At 36.7% G+C, this 25,757-nt stretch overlaps 1 protein-coding gene across 1 annotated transcript; it reads right to left on the minus strand.

Moving 5' to 3' along the window:
- Nucleotides 1-624: 624 nt before the first annotated feature.
- LOC129272787 (peroxisomal N(1)-acetyl-spermine/spermidine oxidase-like) lies at nt 625-19,283 on the minus strand. Its single transcript, XM_054909895.2, has 6 exons — nt 18,700-19,283; nt 15,760-16,323; nt 11,294-11,583; nt 9,353-9,488; nt 6,635-6,825; nt 625-4,420 (listed from the first exon to the last, which is right to left on the minus strand). Exons 1-6 carry the CDS (start codon nt 18,941-18,943, stop codon nt 4,211-4,213), a joined length of 1,635 nt encoding a protein of 544 aa, XP_054765870.2. The 5' UTR covers nt 18,944-19,283; the 3' UTR covers nt 625-4,210.
- Between the last annotated feature and the right edge of the window lie 6,474 nt (nt 19,284-25,757).

Genomic DNA, 25,757 nt, shown 5'->3' on the forward strand with positions numbered 1-25,757 from the left:
TGTGATTTGATAATTATCTATGTATTCCTTCGGAATTATTCTTTCCATCACATCCAAGCTGAAGAGTAACGAAGTCTTCACAGTGAAATGTGCCAAAAGCAGACAATAAACAAACAGATTTCCAAACTTTACCCCTGATGTACTGATTCTAGTCACTTGGTCTATACAGTGCCCTTCGTTCTTAGAATTTGAATGCTTTGCCGGGAATGCTTTTGCCTCATCCTAATGAAATATGCAAGGGTCATTTGAGAAAAGTTGGATCATGAGCTTATTGTGGCATGGGCCTGAAATCCAAGATACATAGGGAAAGTAACAAAGTCATGCAGAGGTTTGAGGTATGAGCCCCCAGTTCAAGCCCTGGTCACGTATTTCAGATGGTCTCACACGTAAAGAACCATATGGGCCCGTTTCATCAAACTTGTTTTAACAAATTTGCAATAAGAGTTAAAAGCTACTGAAATCCTTTGATTTGATTGGCTGATAATAAACTTGTTATAGATATTGTGCATTTAATATTATAACAGATCTTCATGAAACAGGATCCGTTTCTAATTGGTAGATGTCTCTAAAACTCAATTACAAACACACACACACCCTCACACCCCCCATCCTCACACACACCTATCACCATCCATGATTTATTATTGTACATAACAAGCACTGACAGTCATTTTGACAAGGACAAACACATAATTAATGTAGTTTCTAAATGCGCTCCTCTACATTACATCATCCCACATCCTTCCTGCTATTGTACACAGAATCCATGCGTAAGCCTAACGAATCATGTGACGAGATAACAAACGCAGAGGAACAATTATCGTTCCTGGTGATTTTAACTTCCAACATCAAGTACCATACAGTCAAGGTGATTGTGGTTTGTGCGATAAAATGATGAACTACTACAAGGAAAGAGGTAAAATAATTATCTTTGATCATGTTTGGGCATGCTTTCATTTAATTCACTTGTCGCTGATCATGTTTGTTCTTCAGAGTTTATTTTCGCTGCCTTCTTATTCTTTGTTGATCTTTTGGTCTTGGGCAGATTTTGACTTCGGCAAATCTGGGTGGGGGGGGGGTGCATGACCGAGGAAGGGGGGGAGGAATAAGTGATCAAAATAATGAGAAATCTGTAGATCTTCCTTCACTACAAACTAAGTGACATAATAGGAAACTCCTTTCCTTTTAACAGGTCATTTGCAATTAAAACTTTCTTTTATTCTTTGGGAAATGATACTTGGATGAGTTTGCCTACAATTTGACAGAGTTATGCAGGAATTCATGGATCTGTAAGAAGTCATAAAATACATCTGTATAAAACCATTCACCCGATTATACATATATTTAATATTGAACCTTATCATCATAGAATACACAATAGCCATATTAACAGCAAATGAATAATCACAACATATCATCAAAAAGATTTGGTCATTTGGTCAAATAGAATGCAAGCGATTTGATCTTATTACCGCTAAATGGTTATCTTATCAGATCGATCAGATAAGACATCAAAGGCAGTCAATACATCCTCACAAAATTCAAAGAAATATCTTCTACAGAATATAAGGCTGAAAAAATAACTGCTCGTAAAAGTGCTCTTAAAAGTAGACTCTGCAAGACTACTGTGAACAAAACTTCGAAAGACTATTCTACAAGGCAGGGTATTGGGGGGGGGGGGGTAAGACTATATACTTTAATTTGTAAATCAAGGCCAAAGCAGATGTACAGTGTATACATGTACATGTGTATAGTTGAGGCAAGAAGTTTACATACATCCAGGAAATTCAAAGAAAAGCCAAAGTGCACTTGCCAAACATCATAAAATTTACTGTATCTTATAAAATATTTGTGCTATCATGACGAATTTGATATCAAACAAATGAGCATGTCTTCCCCCTTTATCACATTGCTTCGTCATCAGGAGCTGAAAAATATTTAGGTGTCATTTTTCCCCAAAAAATCTTCATATTTTAGAATAATTCAAAATAAAAACTTGACAAAAACCTTTTATATTTGTGCTGGTTACTTCTCAACACAAACATGTCAGATGACACTTTTTGTTTAGTGGTGACATATCATGATAGGAAATGTAATACAAATCATAGATTTGACATTTATATATTTCTATGAAACGATGTTTGAAAATATAATAACAATAGAATACATTTGTCACAAATATTACCTTTTTTTAAAAAGAAAATTCCACCTGAAATATACTTTAATCCTAATAGCATCCCAATCATGCAAAAGAGCTTAGTACACTATTTTATTTGATACCAAATTTGTCATGGTAGTTTTTATATTTCTGAAGAATTTACGATGTTTGGCAAGCGAACAAATTTCACTGAATTCCATGGGTGTATGTAAACTTTTGGCCTCAACTGTACATACTGAACAAACACTGCATGATTAAACAAACATTGTATGATTACCGATTGGAGGGTGGGGCTTCCTGAAGTATGAAGCATAACTAGTAACTGATTCTTGAGCTAAATTCACAAAATTTCTGCAGTGTGTTTAACATAACTGAATTTCCTAAAATACAACCCTAATAATAGCCTATTACATTGTATGTCTCTATCGAGTCTTGCAACATTTTTCTCAAAAACTTTTTATTCAACTGTTAATTCCTCATGCGACTTGAGTGCTCTACAGAGTGGATTTGGCTTTCACATTATTATTATCATTATCATCTTCAAATTCAATCATCATATTATAAAATTTTGACAAATATCAAAGTTTGCATTAAGATGCTTACTAGCAGCAAAATTTCTAATCTAAAATGATTTCATCCTTGGCTGATGGGAAATTAAGAAGACAGGGGATCTAATTAGGTCTCAAGAAAACAGGTCACCATTTGGACGCAAAGTCTTGCATAATTAATGTGGAGATCTTACATCTTACATTACTGGTTAAGATCGCAGATCACAGCACTTTGCCCCTGAAATCAGAGCCTTTTGATATAGAGTTTGGCCAAGTCACTTTCAGAGGGTTACAGTGATTTTATAATAATAATTTCTTTTGAATTGTGCTTGCCTAACAAAGCAACACACGTCTTGTTGTAAACCATTGAAATTGACAGCACTGAACTCTTCAAATCAACCCTCAAAACTCACTTATTAAAGCAGATGTGAATTAATTAGATAAATTGGATGAGCCAGCACCTTTGAATGTTTTTAACAGAAATATGGCATGATATAAATGCCAAGGGTTGTCATCACCACTGAAAATAATTGTCTAAACTCTCAATAAAGGGCTTTGAGTGCATAAACTTTCCGGGGCAAACCATAGTGAGCCGCGATCTAAAACGGCATTGAGTGAACGCCCTATTAAAAAACAAAAATAATATTAAACTTAACCCAGATACAGTATTTTTAATGTATTGGTTATTCATACATGTATGACATGCTATGGCATAAGATTGTGCACATGCTTAAAAATATCCAGCAATATATTGAAGAAACTAAAATGAAAGTCTGCATTATCAATGGTTAAGAAAGGCATATAAGGCAATTCAAAGAAAACAAAACAATAACAGAATGAATTAAAACAAACAAATTGAAAACTATATATTTTCTTGTTGGCAGTTACATGGAAGTTGCACAGCCTCAGTTATTGTGTGTATTTATCTTCATTTTTTAATACACACAGTAGTTGAAAATACATAAATTTTTACCAACTTTCATTTTCATACTTAGTTTCTTAAATGACAGGATAGTCTGTGTTTAAAAATTATTATCAAGGGCAAATGATATATTAAATTCACTGTGCAACATCTTGGTATTTTTTTAAAATCCCTTATAAGAAAATAGAAGTATGTACCCTCTTGCTTTCTTTACTAGGCCTACATTGCAAGTTAGAGGGGGGCTAATCGAGTTCAACATATTATAGTTATTTTATTTTAAATTAATTTTATCTTTAAAATATATTAATATCTTATATCTTTCAAGAATATTCTTCAAAAAAAAATCAACAAATATAATCTTTAATACTGTTAATGTGTTAATGAAAAAAAAAGTTAGTATACATGTCCTTTCTATCTATATACATGTAGACCCTGTGACACAAAAACTTAGTATTAATTATAGGGCTTAATCTTACGAATGATTACATTGATCATCATATGCAATCAATCTTAAAAGCCAACTGCGTGATCAATTGCTAAGCTTTGTGTACGAAGGTCTGAAAGACAAGGATGTGGTATCATTCAAAATGCAGCCAGGTTTTCCATCATATCATTCACATCAATGGAGACTTTCTTAGGTATGTTCTCATCGTTATCATACATCACAGGCTTGGATGAAGCGCAGAGCTTGACATCGCTGATAATACGCCCTGCCTCGCGCTGCCCGGACAGCATTGCACCATGGGTAGTGGAGTAGAAGGTACGATGGGTCGCCTCTCCAGCAAAACAGATCTACAGATGGAGTTTAAAAAAAAGGACTGTCATGTTATTGTGAATGTACACATTACATGTATGTCAGGGGCAGAAAATGATAATATATATATATATATCTGACGGTCAATTGGATCGGGGTCGCCCTAGCCACTAACCCGTCTCTGTGGTCTAGTGGTTAAGGCACCGGCGTTCAAAGCTGGGGGCCCGGGTTCGATTCCCGGCAGAGACATTTTTTCGGCATCACCAATTTTTCCAAAAAGGGTAGATAGCTCTGGGTAACCTTGATTTAAGCTACGCCTACCATTGTTCTCTTCATCCATTTCTTTCACACAATATTTAAATATAAAAAGAGTTGCCAAAGCTGTAGTACATGTATAACTTCACACATATATATATATATATATATATATCACTTTAAGATCATTATGATCTAATATACTGCCCTTCAAACTGACACATTAACTGAAGTTGCATATTTATTGTGTTTATATTTTACAAATTCACTTCTTTTTCCAGGTCAAATTTTATAGAAAAACACTGATTCTGATATGAGACAAGGTTGGTAAGCCATCGTTAATGCATTGACATCTACAGGGGGCCGTTTCATAAAGCTGTTCGTAAGTTAAGAGCGACTTTAAGAACGACTGGTGATCCTTTCTTACGCGCTAAACCATCGCCAATGAATATACCATTTACAACAAGAAGGGATCACCAGTCATTCTTAAAGTTGCTCTTAACTTACGAACAGCTTTATGAAACACCCACCTGGTATGTAAAAGACAGGTGTATATACGGTGGACAAAAGTTTACTTATAAAAGAATAATCATAAATGGAAGAATACTAATTTTCAAATAGGAAAGACAACATACACATTATATATAATATTCTCTTTCATACTGATGTAATGTGACAATGAATTAATAATAATTATAATTATAATAATTGTACATTAGTATTGCGCAGTTTCTATGTTTGGATATATACTCAACTGTGCATTACAATACAAATTATGACAAAAACACTTAAAGTTTACAGTCACATCAGGAAAAAAAAGCAGACAGATAATCACACAATTTCTATGGATATAATGCATTTTCACCACATTCTATCAGCAGTTTGTTTTTAAAATATATGCATTTATACTTTTTACTCTTCTTCTTTTTTTTTTACTCTTCCCTATGTTTACCCCCTTTTTTATTCTTCCTTTTCTAACTCCTCCCTTTAAGTTTGGTGACATCTCACACAGAACCGTGCTACATGTATCTTTAATATAAAGACTGAATTTGTTTATTAAATTCTCATTTTCTTCACCTGTCTCCCCCCCCCCATCATGAGACAATACTCTATTATTGAATGTGATTGTGATGATAAGTTTACAACATAATAAAATGTATTTGTCCACACAATACTGCATGCTTGAAAAGATCAATGTGTTTCCCACAAAGATGTAGATTGTTTCTTGCCCCCAATGAATTTAGAGATTGGTATAAATCGGTTCACCAATCATGCCTTAATTTCTTAATAGCTGTCTTTTCAATCAAATACATGTACATGTATGTCCCAAGCAGTCTCCATGTTTAATATTTGTGTGCACTTCTAGTCGATCAAATCTTTGCAACAGGTTGTCACTATAAAAATTAAATCCCCAAATACATAAATCAGGACCTGGGAAATTGAATGCCAGTATGCTTTGGGGAAAAAGGATGCATTTGCCTTCTGCACTTGTGCATTTTTAACAGTCAAGGCATACAAGACTTACATGCATGTATAACAAAAGATAATTTCAAGAGTGTGTACAAGTACAAATTAGATTACAGGGTACATACAAAAAACCTATAGTTTCAACTTGTACAAATAAAGACCTAAACTTGAGAAGAGAATATATCTTTCTTCCCAAGTGAAACGTTGATCGGAACTATTTTATATTTAAAATTCTATATAAGTATATAACGCCAAGTGGTATTGATGTATCATGTATGCTATATATATTGGCTCACTACTGGTAAGCATTACATGTATGCATAATCATTGTATTTCCGCTCATGATAACCAACAAAAAAAATGATAATAACTGGGCAAAATACAACAAATTTAAATACAAAAACAATCATTCATTAATCATTGTCAGTGTTTTATGAATACATCAGTCTGTTTAATTTCTTTCAAAATGGAAATGATATTCAGGATTGTCTGAAATACTGTCTCAAAATGAAGATTTAAAATCAACTTACAGCAGGCCGATCAAGGCCATTCTTCCCAGGAATGCACACGGGTTCAGCTAAAGCATCGATATCAGCACCACTGGATCCAGCTGCAACATAGGAGTACGCCCCCCTCACATAGGGATTGTTGAACCATCCTGTCTTGTAGACGTTGACTGGGAGTGGTATGGTAGGGTTTTTCAGAAACTCCCGCAGAACATCTGGAAAAAAAAGAGACACATACACATGTAGATGCAGGGGCAGTGCTAGGGTATTTTGATTGCTAGGGTATTTTTATTGCGTGTGTGTGTGGGGCAATGTATTTTATTCTCTCAAATAAATACATGAATATTACATTTGAGTCAATATACATGAATGTAGTAAGCAAATAATCACCGTTGGTGAAGGTGATTGGCAAACTATCATTTACGAGGCAAGCTGGATGTAGCTATCTTTCCAAAGTGAAGCTGAGGAAAGATAGCGAGTACATCCAGCTTGCCGAGGAAGTGATACATGTAGTTTGCCTCGTCACGGGAAATCAAGAGGTGATTATAAGTTTTATATTCCGCATCGAGAATCACTGAAAATGAAGAAACCAATATCAATACGTCTCTTTAGAAGAATTTTGATTTTTTTTTTTAAAATCAAGGTTTCCTTTAAAATTCCATCAAGACGACTTAGTATGCATGCTTTGATGCAAGAGTGTATGTAAGTTGGGCACAAGCATCCCAGTTTTATTGTGACCTCACAAAGGAATTTTACTGGCACAACAAAACAATGCACTTTTATTTTGCGCAAAGTTTACTGCTAGCGTGTATGCATGTATGTGTGTCCATCTACATGGAGATCTTGCAAGATTGTCACTGAAGGTGATGGAGAAAGATGGAACAAAAAAAAAAGTGGAAATTACCTCTTTATTTTGCACGTTCTCAAAACTAATTCATAACGCGTTATGACCCTATAGGCTGAAAAAGATAAGCGAAACAAAAACGGTCCATCACTGCAAGTGATGATTGATGGGGAAACTACCCCTTATCATGCAACCGCGTAGCCAGGATTTCATTTTGGAGGGGGTGGTAAATGCACGCAAAGCGTGCCAACACTTACAGAGCGCGCGAAGCGCGCTCCCTAGGGGGTGGGTGCAGAAGCTTTTGGTGTTTCATAAATTAAAATGAAAAGGAGCCGTCTCTCTTATCTCTAGTACCTATATCAGCTCCAATTCAGTTGACTATATTGTGATTTTGAACCTTGTTTTCAAAAGTGATTGTGAACGCACAAAAAAGGAATACAATGGAGGAAATTAAAATAATAATAAACCCAAATCAATTTTTTTGCCATGAAAAGGGTCCCGAGAAAAGGGTATTCTCAAAGATACATTGAATACTTCCCTTGGAAAGATTTAGCAACAGTGCATATCTTTAACTCGCAAAACAGAGGAGAAGAAGTGTATATGCCGAGAGGAAGATAATACTCCCCGCGCAGAGTAATGAAACTCTGAAATTTCAAAAAAAAAAAAAAAGAGATAACTTCATATAGTTCGGCCTAATCTTACTCAAATTCCATGCCCTAATGTGTACATTTGAACTTTAACTGGCAAGAAACACATACAGCTGAGGTGGAAAAATAGGGTTAGAGAAAAGGTTGGGGGAAACAATTGAGAACTTTAATATTGTCATTTAACTGCGCGCAGCGCGGAAGCAAAATTCATATATAAATTTAGAGCAAGAGAGAAGGGGTTTCTCTTATGGGAAAAAGGGCGGACGTTTCATCAAATGCAGATATCTCTAATACCCCATCGGCTCTAATTCAATTGATTTTATAAGATTATTGAACTTCATTACAAGGAAAATCGTGCGCAAAAAGTTGAAACTTCTGTGATTTATTGAAATTATATAAAAAAGGATGCCTAATTTCTTTGACTTATCCTGAAGCGCTTCATTTTGAACTATAGGCCTAAAGAAACTCAAGTGTCATTCAAAATTTCAAACTGAGGGCGCAAAACAGGACAGGAGATGAATGTGTAGGGAAATGACATGAAGTTTAATAGAATTTGATAAAAATATTGTACTTTTTATTTAATACGACACAAATTTTATACCTTCCTCTTTTAAAATTAGGAACCTGTTTGCCCCAAAATTATGGTTGTTTAGTAATGAGCTGAAAAGCAGGAAAAGTTGACTTTATGGAGGTGACAGCAGAAATTGATATAAAGATTTTACCCGCCCGGAGCCGACCCGACCAATTAAAAAAAAAAGATAACTTCATATAGTTCGGCCTAATCTTACTCAAATTCCATGCCCTAATGTGTACATTTGAACTTTAACTGGCAAGAAACACATATAGCTGAGGTGGAAAAACAGGGTTAGAGAAAGGGTGGGGGAAACAATTGAGAACTTTAATATTGTCATTTAACTGCGCGCAGCGCGGAAGCAAAATTCATGTATAAATTTAGAGCAAGAGAGAAGGGGTTTCTCTTTTAGGAAAAAAAATAAAGAATATAAAAAAAAAAAAACAAAGCTACCTTTCTTCCCTTTCCTCCCTTCTCTTTTCCTTTTCTCCTCTCTTTTCCTTTTCTCCTCTCTTTTTTCCCTTTTTTTTCTTTTAGGGGACGTTTTGGGGGGGGCGACCGCCCCCACCGCCCCCCCCCCTGGCTATGCGCCTGTTATCAAGTGACCGACTTCTGACCAATCACAAATAGCAGGATTCTTAGTATGGGGAATATAAATTGTAATCACACTATGTTCTTACCTGTTAATGTCTTTGCTATGATGTCATTATCCAGAGTCTCAATGTATTCAGCAGATTTACCAAATGTCCACACCTTAAGGAGATTGGATCGATCGGGAATCCGTTGAATGGTGTAAAAGTACTTGTACCATTCATCCTGTGAAGCAGGCCAAAAGAAGACAGACAGAAATTTAAACCACAAGTGTTTTCAGTAATCAATTTTTATGAATATGTTGTGTACTGTAAGCAGGGAATAATTTTCCTGGTATCGCATCGCAATTTGCTCCTCATTTTTGAAAGACTAGCTGCTTTGCATAAAGTCTTTTGTATAGCATATATTTTTACATAGGAATGTACATTACTTAGTTGAGAGCTTTTCTCTTATGACCAAAAATGCTATTTAAATTTTTAAAAGCAAATTTATTCATTGTAAAGTGTCAATTTATATAAAGATGTTCACTGGAATTTGAGGAAATTGGGGAAAAAATCCCAATATAATTTAACAAAACTACACTTTTGCGCATGCCCCCCCCCCCCTTCCTACAATGTAAAGTACTGTACACCAGTGAATTTTCCATGATGGATCATACAACGTATATATATTGATATTGTGTTAGGAAAAAATATATATATTTTTGTTCAAAACTTACAAAAGGAAAAGTGATATCAGCTAGGATACAAATAACAAATTTAATTAAATTAATTTCACTACTTTGCATAATTACCCATTGTAACATTTCCCTTTTCAATCAACTCTGAAATGGATTACCGATACCTTATTGATTAAAATAAAAGCTCACTTTGGTTGAACAAGTCTTTCCTTTAACCCACTGCCTGCTAAAAATGGCAGATTCACTTATCAAAGCCAGATAATACAGAATTCATATCCGCAATATAACATAGCACATCATCTAGAGCAATGACATGCATGAGGTACATGTATGTACCTTTGGAACAGTTCTTACTCATCTGAGGCATAACTGAGGCCGTTCAGACTGTCCCAAACGCTGTAACAAACGTGTTTATTATTAAATGCCTGAGCTAAATGATAAGTTTTTTTTTCAATAAGATAGTGATCAGGATCATTGTTACTTGATAAACTATAGGGCCTACATACATGTACTTGTATCCCCATCTCAAAACCATGGCCAGACAATGGCACTAGTTATTAGCACCAATCATTGGCAAATTATAAAAGCTACAAAAACTAAATAACTGGTCACATGATGTATGTATATGTATATTTCCACCAATCATTTCATTAGGATCCATATATCACCATTTTATTTTAAAACAGTACGGTAACAACACACTTGTGGATCATTTGAACCAAGTGTGATCAAAATCGATGCAGAAATAGAAAACAATGAAAGCAATTTAAACAAGAACTTAAAAAAAGGATGGATGGGACCTCATATCATTTGACCTTTTGACACCAAAATGACGTTTGACTACATCATCCTCAAGTTGTTTTTTTTTCAAATTCTTTTATTTCATTTTAAACTGAACAAAATAAAATTGTCGTATATAATTACAATGGCATTTGCAAATATAACTTATGTACAAACAATATAAATTGAGGTACATGTGATGTAGGTACAAGTAAAAGTATCATATAAAAGCAAATTATCATATAAAACATTATCAAGCTCAGCAGGACTTCAAGGCTGAAAAAATGAAAATAAGTTGAGTAGGCATGTAATAGTGAAATCAATGGTTTAACATATAATTATTCAATATGATGAAATGAATGTCCTCATGGACATGCATGTAAATGTGGAATTATCCAAGGATCATATGCATCAAAGTTACATGTACATGTATGATATAACATAACTGATGCAGAAATCAAGAAATGAGAGCAAGTTGAAGAAAAACTTTAACATTTTTGTAACCAACGGGAAAAGTGATTACTAGGTCTCTGCCGAACTATGTTCAGGCGAGACACAAATTAATATTCACCTCCTTGAACTCATCCATCATGACATCACTGGGCTTGGCGTCCCACACCAGATAGATCCCGCCCCAGTTCTCTGACCAGAAAGGTGTCTCGTATTCCAGCCAGATCTTCCCTGCAGTACCAAACCCCATCCGGGAGATCAGGTCCAGCTTGGGGGTTGGAAGTGGGGGATTAAACATGGTGACAGCGTGTTCCTTGAGGTACCCCAGTGAGGTGGTGACAATTACATAGTCTGCCTCAAACTGGTCTCCATCTTTACAGGTAATGGTCATTGATTTTCCTTCATGTTCATCTTAAAGAAAATGAATAAAAACAAAACATACAGTACATGTATAGGCAGAGGTTGACCTACTGTATCTCAAAATCACTTCTTTTATTTAAAAAAAAAAAAAAAAATACCGGTAAGTGATTTTGAGATAGGTCATGCTTAAATTTAATCCATGCTTTAAAGCCCAACTTAAATTTTGGTAAGATGTGTTTTACAGGATAAATTTTGTGATTTTACACGATCTAACATATTTTGATTTGGTGCCCAATCAGAATAGAATATCTACATAGTTTTTCTATTTGATATACCAAAACAAAACGATACTATTGGCAAGTATTCCCTGAATTGAACCCCTATGCAGCAATATTTCAATTGTTATGTCACCGACGTCAGTCGTCGGTTTTACCTTTACATCATTGGGTTTAGTACAGCCCCACCTCCCACACCTCGTGCAAATCATACTCTAAACACGTAGTGCTGACTCTTGGGGCAAAAAGTACATCCTTTATAAAACATGTTAGGCTTAATTTTTATACCCTCGTAAATTTGACCCTAAACACATAGCTTTCCTAGCGAAATAAATACCCTTTTTTTTATTATTTTAGTGTTTTTGACACCCTTTAAGTAGTATGTTACAGTACATGTACGTACGTAACGTGCCCTATCTTGAAAAAGACATAATTTTTACAAACTTTGTTTTTTTTGGTCGCGCATGGTATCCACTCGTCAATGGAAGTGGCCCCCGGGGTACTACATGTACCTTCATTTTAATCTAATGCCATTCCATCCATCAACATTTCATCTAACAACCATTTGGTCCAATAATCATTTCGTCTAATCACCAGTTCGTCTATGACTATTTCATCTAATAACCAGTTGGTCTAATACCCATATTCTTTTCATTCCTTTCGCCCAATGGTTTATGGACTAAATGGCTATTGGACCAACTGGTTATTAGATGACATGGTTAGTAGAAGAAATGGCAATTAGACCATGTGGATAGTGGACGAATTGATGATAGATCAAATGATAGTAGACGAGTCGGTAATTAGATGAATTAGCATTAGACCAATTGAAAATAAACCATTGGAACATTCTGTGACATACATGTATAATCATTTCTAACCCCCCCCCTTCATTCCTCACCCCTCTAAAATTTTGTTTGTAAATGTATTTTGTGTATTGGTACCTACTGTAGTTCACTTATAAACTACTTTCAACAAGCCTCCAATGATTTGTGGAAAATACATTCTAAAGCAAGATACACATGTATCACTCATCACTTCAGTATTCAATGTTGTCTACTGAAGCATTTCCTATTAAATCCAACAATGAGAAGCCTTTAAAGGAATAATAAGTTTGGATGTTACTGGGTACTGTCAAAAGATAAGACATGGATCTCCAGCTGAATCACTGGTAATTACATGTTACATACTGTATAATGTGAATTCAAAGAAACTGGATCTTTGAAAGGTTGCTTGACTTACATGTAGGTTAAAAAAACATGTGTTGTAATAGACCAAAAGTTTTGGTCTCTGTTATATTGGTTTTTACACTGAACTCTGTTGGCTCCACTGACCAATGGAGAGAAACAAAAATTAAATGTAAAAAAAAACTCCTCGAAACAGACAGCTGCCAGAGCTCTGTCTAGCATTGTATATGCTGTTCTCAAAACTAAATCATGTTTAACAAAGGCCTATTTATACTAGTATACATGTATATCAAACTGTATGAGATCTGGGGCATGTACAATTGGGAATAACTTTAGCAGATCAAGTTTAATATATAAACAAGTGGAATGCCTCTGGCCGTCTCACCTGCATCACGCGATTCAATATAGCAGCAGTGCTGATTTTGAAAACTACTATAACTCGCACAAGATGTTCAGTGATACTTGGTTACTCTTATTTCCACGTTTTATGAACTAGACCAATACACTTATAGAGATATGATGGCAATTCAACAAATACCCCCAACGTGGCCAAAGTTCTTTGACCTTACATGACCTTTGACCTTGATCATGTGACCTGAAACTCGCACAGGATGTTCAGTGATACTTGATTACTATTATGTCCAAGTTTTATGAACTAGACCAACACACTTTCAAATTTATGGCTGTAATTCAACAAATACCCCAATTTGGCCAAAGTTCATTGACCCTAAATGACCTTTGACCTTGATCATGTGGCCTGAAACTTGCACAGGATGTTCAGTTATACTTGATTACTATTATGTCCAAGTTTCATGAATCAGATCCATAAACTTTCAAAGTTATGATGGTAATTCAACAGATACCCCCAATTCGGCCAAAGTTCATTGACCCTAAATGACCTTTGACCTTGGTCATGTGACGTGAAACTCATGCAGGATGTTTAGTGATACTTGATTAACCTTATGTATAAGTTTCATGAACTAGGTCCATATATTTTCTAAGTTATGATGACATTTCAAAATCTTAACCTTAGGTTAAGATTTTGATGTTGATTCCCCCAACATGGTCTAAGTTCATTGACCCTAAATGACCTTTGACCTTGGTCATGTGACATGAAACTCAGGCAGGATGTTCAGTAATACTTGATTAACCTTATGGCCAAGTTTCATGAACTAGGTCCATTTAATTTCTAAGTTATGTTGTCATTTCAAAAACTTAACCTCAGGTTAAGATTTGGTGTTGACGCCGCCGTCGCCGCCGCCGCCGCCGTCGCCGTCGCCGTCGCCGCCGCCGTCGGAAAAGCAGCGCCTATAGTCTCACTCTGCTATGCAGGTGAGACAAAAATTGAGAAAATAAATGATTTTATAGTTTAATGCTGTTTTCAAATTTCTTTTCTGCATATGAAATCTTATATTATTTCCCTGTTGAATTTTATTGTTGGCAAGATCATGGTTATTTTTTCATTTACTTACTTTCTTTATTTCCTTTAACTTGTGTTTTCTTCTCTAGCTGTTTTACATAATTTCTGTTCAGACTAGACTTTGCATTTCTATTCATTTATAACCATAATTAAGTGCTCAGTTATCATTTTTTCTCTTAACTGGTATTTATACTAATATAAATATTATGTAATGTTGAAAATGATGAATAAAAAAACATGAATAAAATCAATCAATCAATATAAAAACGGCCCTAGTCCAATTTTTGGTGGAATTGATTAAAATATGGGAAATTGTTCCTTATACAATGACTCATCTTGTGTATAAATCTGAAATCATCTCAGAAATGCCTTAAATAAAAGAGGAAAGTCTGGTATGAGTGTAAGAAAAGCCTAAGTCCAGGACTTGAGCTTTTCTTACATTCAAATCATAGCACCCTCTCTCATTACTTCTACTACTTACTACAGAAGTCTACAGAATGACCCAAGTCCATATGATTCTAAAAATTACCCAAGTCCACCATACAAAAGGCCCCGCCCACAAGTAGCGTGAAAATGTACATTTAAATTTGTTTTATGATGTTCCCTGATGTCTTTTGGCCAAGTACATGTATACTTTAATTTCCCAAATTTGAAAAATATCCAGTTTTTTATAGATTTTCTCAAAATGACCTCCTATGGACTTGGGCCTTTTTTATATTCATATACTCAAATATTTTCTACACCTGACTCGTCTATAATCTTTACAAGCATTCAGTAAGTTGGACCATGCCCTTTTTGCCTACCACTCTATTTAAATGTCAAGGGCCCCATACAGAGAGATGTGATCTAAGAACATTCTTCTCAAATTCAATTACAATCAATAAAAAAAAAATCCCATCTTTCAACAAGATTGAGATCAGTCTCAGCCGAAGTTTACACTCTTTGTGTTCCATTGGCATGCAGACAAGATTTTTATTTTATTTAGGCCTATTTATTTTCTATCTTTTTGTTTCTTTATTCATTATAATTTTGTTCAATTTAATTTTTTTTTTTTGGGGGGGTGTAGTATAGTATTGTACATTTATATGCCCTTTTATGAGTACCCATACATCTCCTACATTTTAAGAGATATTGATTTGCCAATCAGAAAATTTGTCCTCACAATGAACCTTAACTTCAAGTTTATTTATTCTCAGTATGTCTTCATCTCTTGAACCCTTGCGTACTTGAAATCATCCAGACTGAAATTCTGCAGTATTACCAGGCGATCTTGAACAGAAGAGGAACTGAAACAAGGGAGAGAGAGAGAGAGAGGGGGAGAGAGAGAGAGAGAGGTGTATCAACTCACCATTCCTGACGTTTCTCCAGGTAATCTGCTCCACCGGTTTATTGTAAACCAAACTCTCAGTAGGGATATTCTTCAGAAATGTCTCCACAAACTGGTTGTAACCATCAGCAAACGTAACATTGCCCAGGATCTCCTTGTACTCCCCAAAGTCCTGCAGCATGAGATCATTGAGGTGGTTACAGGCGCTGTAGCAACATTCGTTGATCACCTGAAGCCTGAAGACATTCGCCTTGATCTCCTTCTCCTGGGGGCTACCGGCTGACCTTGCGAAGTACTTCTCAAAGTAACGCTTCATGAATTCTCCCACAGTCTTATCCCCGCACCCCTTGCGCTCCTCTCGGTACATCCCAGCCTGGGTCTTGAGGAGGATTGCATCGTATATCTCAGCAACCTCGGAGAAGATACTCTCCGGGACCCGTTTGCCATTACCTTGGCTGATGTTGTAGGTGCAATGGCGAGGGTTGTAATTGCTGAGTTTCAGCTTGTGTTGTCTGGCGCGGTGGTACACAGGGTTGCCCTCACATCCATGTATAAACTGGGCACCACCTTCTACTAACTTATCACCTGACAAAAAGAAAATAGATGATATACATTTACAATGTAGCTGAATCTGCATTAGACTGATAAATCTGCTGTTTAGAAGGAGTTTTTCAACATTTTCTGATTTTTTTTGTCCTCCTCCCACAGACGGATGACGGCCATTGGGCTCATAAAACTAATGGTGGAGCAAACAACCAACGCTCAACTACATGTACATGTACAGCGTCTAAGGAGAAAGGGTGCATTTTTGCACCCTCCTCAATTGCTCCTAAACTTTACTTTTTGATGGAGAAAAAAGGAAGAAGTAATAAAGATAAATTTATATCAAATACAATCAGCTAACCATCTTTCTAAAAAAATATGCTGGAAAATCACGAATTTTGATGACAAACAAAGTACAATGATCAGGGGGTGGGGGCTCTTTGACCGCCGTCAGCTACAGCTGAGAGTATGGACGCACCAGCGGATTGGCTGGCACGTTCATACGCTGTAGCTGCGCTGACGGCGATCGAAAAAGAACCTGGCTGATCCTGATCTATTTGTCATCAAAATTCGCTATTTTCCGGCATATTTTTTTGAAAGGTGGTAAGCTGAATGTATTTGATATAAATCTATCTTTATTTCTTCCCTTTTACCCCGTCAAAAAGCACTATTTAGGAGTAATCAAGGAGGGTGTGCCAGCGCTCCACGCTAAATGCAGATGCGGGGCTCCTGGCTAAAAGCCGGCAAAACATTGCTGTGTATAAAACATTGATCTGCCAGCGCACCCTTTTTCCATAGATGCTGACTAGTTAAAGGACAAGTCCACCTCAACAAAAAGTTGATTTGAATCAAAAGAGAAAAATCCAACAAGCATAACACTGAAAATTTCATCAAAATCGGATGTAAAATAAGAAAGTTATGACATTTTAAAGTTTCGCCTAATTTCACAAAAGTTATATGCACATCCTGGCTGGTATGCAAATGAGGAGACTATGACGTCATCCACTCACTATTTCTTATGTATTTCATTATATGAAATATGAATTCCTCCCTGAACATGTGGAATTAGCATTGTTTTATACAATATGGTTCAATCAAGTTGGTCCTTATTGTCAAATCTATAAAAAACGAAACATTGTATAATTTAAACAATAAAAAACAAAAGAAATAGTGAGTGATGGACATCATCCACTGACTCACCTTATTGTGCATATCACTGTTTTGTGAAATATAAGCAAAACTTTAAAATCCAATAACTTTCTTATTTTACATCCGATTTTGATGAAATTTTCAGCACTATGCTAGTTTGATTTTTCTTTATTTATTCAAGTCAGCATTTTCCTGGGAAGGACTTGACCCTTAAGCAGCGGTTGTTTGCTCCACCATTACGAGCCCAAAGGCCGTCATTGGTCTATCGATGGAGTGGATGCTGTGGAGCCAGACGAAGTCTCAGCAGAGCATATCCCTGACAGAAATAGATCTATTAATCCGTCTATATCTGCATTAGACCAAAAGCTTCGGTCTCTTGTTCCGCTGAACTCTGTTGGCTCCACTCATCAATACAGAGACCGAAGTTCTAGCTCGATCTGTACAGGGACTTAATGGCCATATGTTTATGTATTAAGTTTGGATAAAACAGGGAAGTAGAGTTGCGCGACAGCCGAAGTAAGTCACTGTGTTTTCCCCTTTTAAGTTTATTTTCCCCGTTTTGGTGCATTTCAGGCCAAAACGGAATAATAATCTTTATTTTGGTACAGTTCTTTCCATACATTTATATGAAATAAAGACAAAAATCGAGGAGCCCCGTCGGGGGGATTTTGCATTGTTAACCCCCTAATGGTGGCTGTACGATAGCGAGCCGTCTGTGTACAAGGAGAAATATAAAAAAATTAAAATTTTAAAAAACTCCTCCAAACAGACGGCTGCCAGCTGTCTATATCTGCATAGTTGCAAGCTATTTTATTCCAACAGATCATACATTTTTTTTAAAGAGGGGATAAAATGTGACAAGATAAGTATAAAAAAAGACAGAAAGAAAAACTAAAGTTTTATCACTACAAAATAGTCCAAACATTCTCTTTAAAAAACAAAACAAAAACATACACAATTTTATCTAAATTGAACCCAAAACTTTACAAAACCGGTAAAAAATGGTTGTACACTTTCTTCTCAAATGAAGTAGAAATACAACTATTTTCTTTAACCCTGTTTATATTATCTCTTAGATTCTCAAATAAAAGAACAGTACAACAAATAACGCTGGATGAGGATCAACATAATAAAAAAAAGCTCACTTTATAATATAAACTTCAGACAGTTCAAACAAAACCTTCACTTCAGTTCAGCAATATAGAATAACAATGAATAACAGTGACAATTGTTATTTAAACCTTATTTAATAAGAATAATAATATTCACCTAGTTTAAGTGTAACAGCGCGTCCACCGGGTCGATCCATCGCTTCTAAAACAGTCACTCCGATGTCAACTCCATCACATTCCTTGCTGCGTAATATCAACGCTTCAGCAGCACTAAGCCCCGCCAGCCCTGCCCCGATGATGCACACTTGTATGGACGGTCGAACAGACATGTTTTCAGTAGAAGTTGGCTGTTCAGATTGAACTGACAGCCGAGGCTTTGGTATCCTCTCCATTTCTTCCATATGTATTCAAAACTGTCTATATGTCACTTCTCAATAGTTTCCATTGGCGAGGATAACTCGCCGAAAGTTAATTGATGGTAAAAGTGTCAGATTTTCAGAAGTAGAAAAAGTAGAAGAGTAGTAGTAGTAGGCCTCTAACTTTAGAGCAGCGGAGTACTAGTAGCATTAACGACACCGCGCGCGCGCTGGCACTGCATGTGCACTGATTAGCTGCGCTGCGAGCTGCGTAGTCAGGGCATCTGCGATGTCTTTGTTTACAATATTCTGCTACGGTAGAGATTAGTCTGCGAGCGGAGACTCATATTAGACATTTTAACCAATAACAGGTCGAGTGAAGACTAGACTCCAAAGACTCTGTGTCAAATTGGTAGAGCCAGCCACAGTACATAGTCAATCTAGTCTCACTACTTCAGACTCTGCATTATGCAGTAAGCGAATTGCGAAAACTAGGGTCTGTGTCTGCAGACTAGGTAGTGAACCAATCCCAATGCCAAATCTCTGACAGATGTAATCGGACGTCCTAAGCAATTTTTGCAACCATGGACACGATGGAATTCTGACCTTAAATTTGGAAAAAATCTATAAGCACTTTAAGTAATCAAGAACAGGATGTGGGTATATCTATCTCAACATTATATATGCGAGCACGAAGTGCGCGAACTGACAATTTTTGAATTTCCGACCCAAAACTTGACATTCTAAGCACTTTTCGTAATCCTGAACAGGATGGGTATCTATCTTAATAATTGGTGCGAGGGCGAAGCGCTAGCTGAAAAAATGATATTCTGACCTAAAATTTTGAAATTCTAAGCAATATTGGTAATCATGAACAAATTAACAGGATGGGTATCTAACAAAATAATATTCCGACCCAAAACTGGACATTCTAAGCACATTTTGTAACTATGAATAGGATAGGTATATATCTAAACACTGATACGAGCGCGAAGCGCGAGCTAAGAATTTTTTGTATTCTGACCTAAACTTTGGACATTCTAAGCACTTTTGGTGATCATGAACAAGATGTGTATCTAACAAATAATTGTGCGAGCGCGGAGCGCGAGCTGAAAAATGAGATATTCTAAATTTAATTTTGGACATTCTAAGCACTTGGAAATCATAAACAGGGTGGTAATCTAACTAAGCAATTGATGCGAGCGCGAAGCGCGAGCTGAAAAATAATTGATATTCTGCCTTAAATTTGGAATCCTTTAGAAGCATTTTTGGCAATCATGAACAGGATGCATGGGCATTTAACTAAGCATTTGATGCGAGCAAACACGAATTTGGCGTCCCCCATGTGAGACACGAATTTGACACCCCCCGATCAAACATCAAATTGGCGCCCCAAAGGTCGGATATGAATTTGGCGCCCCCCCCCCAGGTTGAACATGAATTTGGCGCCACAGGCCAAACATCAAATTGGCGCCCCTATGTCGAACATCAAATCGGCGCCCATTAGGTAAAACATCAATTCGGCGCCCCTATGTCGGACAGATCGGCGCCCCTAGGTCGAACATCAATTATTCGGCGCCCCTAAGTCGAATATTCCTCCCTCCCTCCTTTCTTTCTTTCTTTCGTCAGTCCGTCCTTCCTTCCTTCCTTCCTTTTCTTTCTTTCTTTCTTTCTTTCTTTCTTCCCTCCCTCCTTCCTTTCTTTTCTTTCTTCTTGTCAGTCCGTCCGTCCTTCCTTCCTTTCTTTCTTTCTTTCCACTTTTCCGTTTCTTTCTTTCTTTCTTTCTTTCTTTCCGCATTTGAATTTATTCGGACACGGTAGCGCCGTCAGTAATCAAATACTGTACACTTGGGGGCCCTGTATAGGCTGTATAGCATACAACAAAACGCAATGCAAGCATATTATATACACTACTAGTATATTCAGATGCAATTTTAAGATTTACAACGTTATAACGAAAAAGTGTATATAGAATTGAGAACAATAGTTTACCTCAGAAATGTTTGGATTGGTATATAAGAATAAGTGGGATTGGGGAGCTATATCGGGGAAAGAAGGGGAAAAAAGGCAAGAGTATGAGATGGGCAAGGAAGAAAAAAGAAAGCTAAAGCGGAAGGAATATCATGAATATCACTTAATATACTGAAATCTTCTGTATGATGATTATGACCTTTCTCGACATAATTATTATCAATAAAAGTTCATTCGAACACCTGAAAAAAAAAACAATACCCCGGTCCCCCTATTGCATTTGACTTTAAATATAGGCATAATAATACCGAAGTGATGACGTTACAAAAATTATCTTCTTTTTTTTTTGCTGCATTTCAGCATTTTTGATACCATGTTTTGGTAGAGCATGGTGAACATAGAGATGGATAAATTAAATTCGGTGCGAATCGGTCCATGGGGGCCTGAGATATGACCTCATGAATACATAGTTAGCTCAATTGAAATGTATTATTGGACTGGTTCCTATAATTTAGAACCAGTACTATAATGATACATTAACTTCATTGGGGCTAATTATGTATTCATGAGGTCATAATCTCAGGCCCCCATGAACCGATTCGCACCAAATTTTGGTAATGGAGGTATTTCATCGTGCTCTACCAAAACATGGTATCAAAAATGCTGGAATGCAAAATTGGAAAATTGATGATGTCACACTTCGGTATACTACACTACGCCGTATCCCCGAACCCTGTTGTTACCTAGCTATGGGCATATTTACGTTGATTCTTACAGTAATGCTGAGTCTAAATGAATTATCAAGGCAACCTTAACAATTATTTGAATGAATATAGAGAAAAAGTTAAAACTGAAAGTTCATAAAACCAATGGAAAAATAAATCGCACGAGGGGCCTACATATAATAAAAGTGCTACCCCCTATGATACGCATGACGAAAAGGTTTGATTTCCATTTTTGGAGTGAATAGACTCTTTACGGACAATGACAGATACAGACAGGGGCAACTGCCCTTATGATTTTTCGATTTATTTTCATTTGGTCCAATGCCAAGTCGTCCGATTGTTAACTCGTCTACTATCATTTGGTCTACCATCAGTTCGTCCAATATCCACATGGTCTAATTGCCATTTCTTCTAATAACCAATTGGTCCAATAGCCATTTATTCCATATACCATTTGGTCTAATTAGACTAAGTTTTAATTTGGAAAAATTAATGAAAATAAAACAAGTATTAGACCAAATGGTTGTGAGACGAAATGCATATAGACCAACGTTCAGGTGATTAGACGAAGTGATGATTGGACCAAATGGTTGTTAGACGAAATGTTGATTGACGGAATGGCAGTAGACCATGGGGTGAGTGGACGCGAGTTGGCAATTTACCTGATTGGTTATGTAAAGTGAAAAAAAAGAGGAGGAAAAAAAAAGAGGGGAAGAAAACAGAGGCGAAAAAGGAAGAAATCAGAAAGGTCTGCATATACGTCATAAGTTGTCTCCCCCCTAAATTATTTACACTTCGTAATTCCGAAGGTTGTTTATTCCGAAGGTTCGTAATTCCGAAACACGCAAATTGCCTATACCTCGATGTTCGTTAATCCGAAAACGTAAAAGGGTTCGTTAATCCGAACATTTGTGGCGTTATTCCGAAGGTTCGTTATTCCGAAGGTTCGATAATCCGAAAACGAAATAAGGTTCGATGTTCCGAAGGTTCGTTAATCCGAAAACGAAATAAGGTTCGTTGTTCCGAAGGTTCGTTAGTCCGAAAACGAAATAAGGTTCGTTGTTCCGAAGGTTCGTTAGTCCGAAAACGAAATAAGGTATAGTTCATCATTTAGTTTTCGGACTAACGAACCTTCGGAATTACGAACCTCATTTCTTTTTCGGATTAACGAACCTTCGGAATTACGAACCTCACTTTGTTTTCGGACTAACGAACCTTCGGAATATCCGAACCTTAGCTTTCGGCTCACGCAGCCCCACACTTTAACAAAAGGCAAGTGGCTCCATTTTGGCTCTTTATCAGCTTACTTGGTAGTCTGAAAATGTAGGAATCATATTGATTAGAAAGTTGAGAATATTAGATCAATTTATCACAAAACGTGAAACAGCGCGGCTGCTGTAATACCTGAATACCAAATAGTTTAAGAGCATGACAAGAGGCAACAAAAAATGATGGATTAGGTTTTCGATTATAGTGCAACATCTTTTACAATTTGCTATTATAGTGAAACCTTCTGATAATGTCACAGATTAATTATTATTATGTTATTTATTTGTTTATTCATTTATTTATATTCATCTTTTTTTTTTTTTTTTTTTTTTTTTTTGGGGGGGGGGGGCTCTCGGCGGGGCGCATAGAGACTTAAATGCAAAAGAGCTAATCAAGGCTAATCACACTCCACTCAGAGTGAGACAAGGAATCAGTCAGTTTGGAGTGGGGTTTACATCTTTTGAGAGTGTATTATAACTCCTGGCTGGAATGAACTGTACATATTTTTTTAAGACATTTCACTCCAGAAGGAGCTGCACTAGATGTAGACATGACGAGATCCGAGATCTTGCCATCTGATCGTCTCTTCTTTAAGATGTAGACATGATGAGATCCAAGATTTTGCCATCTGATCATCTCTTCTAAAAGATGTAGAAATGACGAGATCCAAGATTTTGTCATCTGATTATCTCTCCCACAGGATGTAGACATGACGAGATCCGTGATCTTGCCATCTGATCCCTCTGATCATCTCTTCTATTACGATGTAGATGTGACGAGATCCAAGATCTTGTCATCTAGCTCTCGATCACACGGGATGTAGACATGACGAGATCTAAGATCTTGTCATCTGATCATCTCTCCCACGGAATGTAGACATGACGGGATCCGAGATCTTGTCATCTTATCCTTCTCCCTAAGATATGTAGGGTGTAGACATGACGAGATAATTATGGTGGCCATCGTGTCCATAGAAAATATCGCATTTTGATATCGCCATCATCGTCGCCCGACTCGCCTCAATAAAGATGGCGCTCTTCATGATACCTACGCCCTACGCCCGAGACACACGTGTAGAATAGCGATAAATAAAAAATAGTGTTTACCAGTCGACAGCTAGGGAATATATCTGAGATTTCAGATCTGACCGGATCATTTTGGAAAATAAATCAACATATATGGAAACATCCCAACGTGTCATGGCGAGATATCATTCATCATCTGAAACAATCAAATATTCGTAATGTAAGATAAAAAACGATCATGCCATTTTTAAGTTTCGCTTAACTTCCTTTAACAGGCAAGGACTTTAAGGAGTGTTTTTAGTAATTCACGAAGAGCAGACAATCATGACATATCTCACCAATCAACCAAATGCAGGTGTAAGCACGGAGTGGAAAATGCCGGGTGGAAATGTTTATGTTCAGACCTTAGCAGGGGGAGCATCTGTAACTACATAAAACAATACTAACCCGAAGTGCGAGGAACCCGGGGGGCGGGGGGGGGGGGCACTTCCATTGACGAGTGGATACCATGCGCGACCAAGAGATCTCAAAAAGCACCCTAAACACGTATTTTCCATATTCTGAAAATGCACCCCTTAACAAGTATTGGCGTGTGAAACCCTACCCTTAACAAGTATTGGGAAACAAAACGATTCTATTGGCAAGTATTCCCTGAATTGAACCCTAAACAATTAAGTACAGCCTTTCTATTGTATATATTTCCAGGACGTCGGTCGTCGGTTTTACCTTTACATCATCATTGGTTTAGTATCTGTTTAGTACAGCCCCACTCGCGCAAATCCTATACTCTTAACACGTAGTGTTGATTCTTGGGGCAAAAAGTACATCCTTTATCAAACATTAATTTTTAGTCTTGATTTTTTATACCCTCGCAAATTTGACCCTAAACACGTAGCTTTCCTAACGAAATAGATACCCTTTTTTCATTATTATAGTGTTTTTGACACCCTTATTACGTTAGGTACGCAACGTGCCCTATCTTGAAAAGACATCCTTTTTACGTGTTTGTTTGGTCGCGCATGGTATCCACTCGTCAATGCAAGTGGCCCCCCCCCGGGGGGGGGGGGCGAGGAAATATATTTAGCGTATATTGCTTGAAAACGGAATGTTATAGTACAACAGGATTATTAGATCTCATTCAACAGACAATGCAAGCACCAGGAATGATGACCACATAGGCCCTATAAGCAAATAATGTTTCATAAAGTTATAAAAAATTCTTATTTAACATATATTATAATAAATATATATTATAACATAATGTAACATACTAAAATAATTTCTTTTCCCCACTGCGTTTCTCTTTCTTTTTCTTCTTCTTTTTCTCCTTTTCCCACAATTTTTTTTTAAGTGGGGGGGGGGGGGGGGCACGTACGTGCCCCTCCGTAGTTACGCCACTAGTTCGATATTCAATTGACTGGGTGTCGGATCAAAAAAACACTTTTGAACGCCCCAAATGGGAAAAGGTTTAGGGAATTTGAAATCATTAATTTCTCTTCCCGCGCGAAACGCGGAAGCTAAAAAAATGAGAACAGAAAAGTGAATTCCTTGCGTCGTATAAAATGCCTATCTTGGTCAGACATCATATAGCAAAAAAAGATGGGTATGCAGAGGGAATATATTATTCCTTCCCGCGAATAGCGTTGAAGATAAGATTCATTTCATAATTTCATTTTTCTTAGATTACTCGATTTACGAAGAAATATATAAAAGCTAAAAATTGGAAAGGGATGATACACGGAGATGAATCATCCCTTTCCCATTCACGCGAAGCACGGAAATATATATGTAATTTTTGTTTCCAAAAAAAATATGTGTAATTTCGCTAAGAAATATGAGCGATATTCAAAATTTCAAATTAATGGCGCA

This window comes from Lytechinus pictus, chromosome 12, assembly GCF_037042905.1.
Source record: "Lytechinus pictus isolate F3 Inbred chromosome 12, Lp3.0, whole genome shotgun sequence".
In the NCBI taxonomy this organism is placed as follows: Eukaryota; Metazoa; Echinodermata; class Echinoidea; order Temnopleuroida; family Toxopneustidae; genus Lytechinus; species Lytechinus pictus.

What these genes read in the sequence shown, in the direction of transcription:
- LOC129272787 (XM_054909895.2), bottom strand. Translation starts at nt 18,943, where the DNA reads ATGGAAGAAATGGAGAGGATACCAAAGCCTCGGCTGTCAGTTCAATCT. An exon ending in TGATGGATGAGTTCAAGGAG is followed by an intron (nt 9,489 to 11,293) that starts GTGAATATTAAT and finishes CCTGCTTCACAG; the next exon opens with GATGAATGGTACAAGTACTT. An exon ending in ATGGCCTTGATCGGCCTGCT is followed by an intron (nt 4,421 to 6,634) that starts GTAAGTTGATTT and finishes CTCCATCTGTAG; the next exon opens with ATCTGTTTTGCTGGAGAGGC.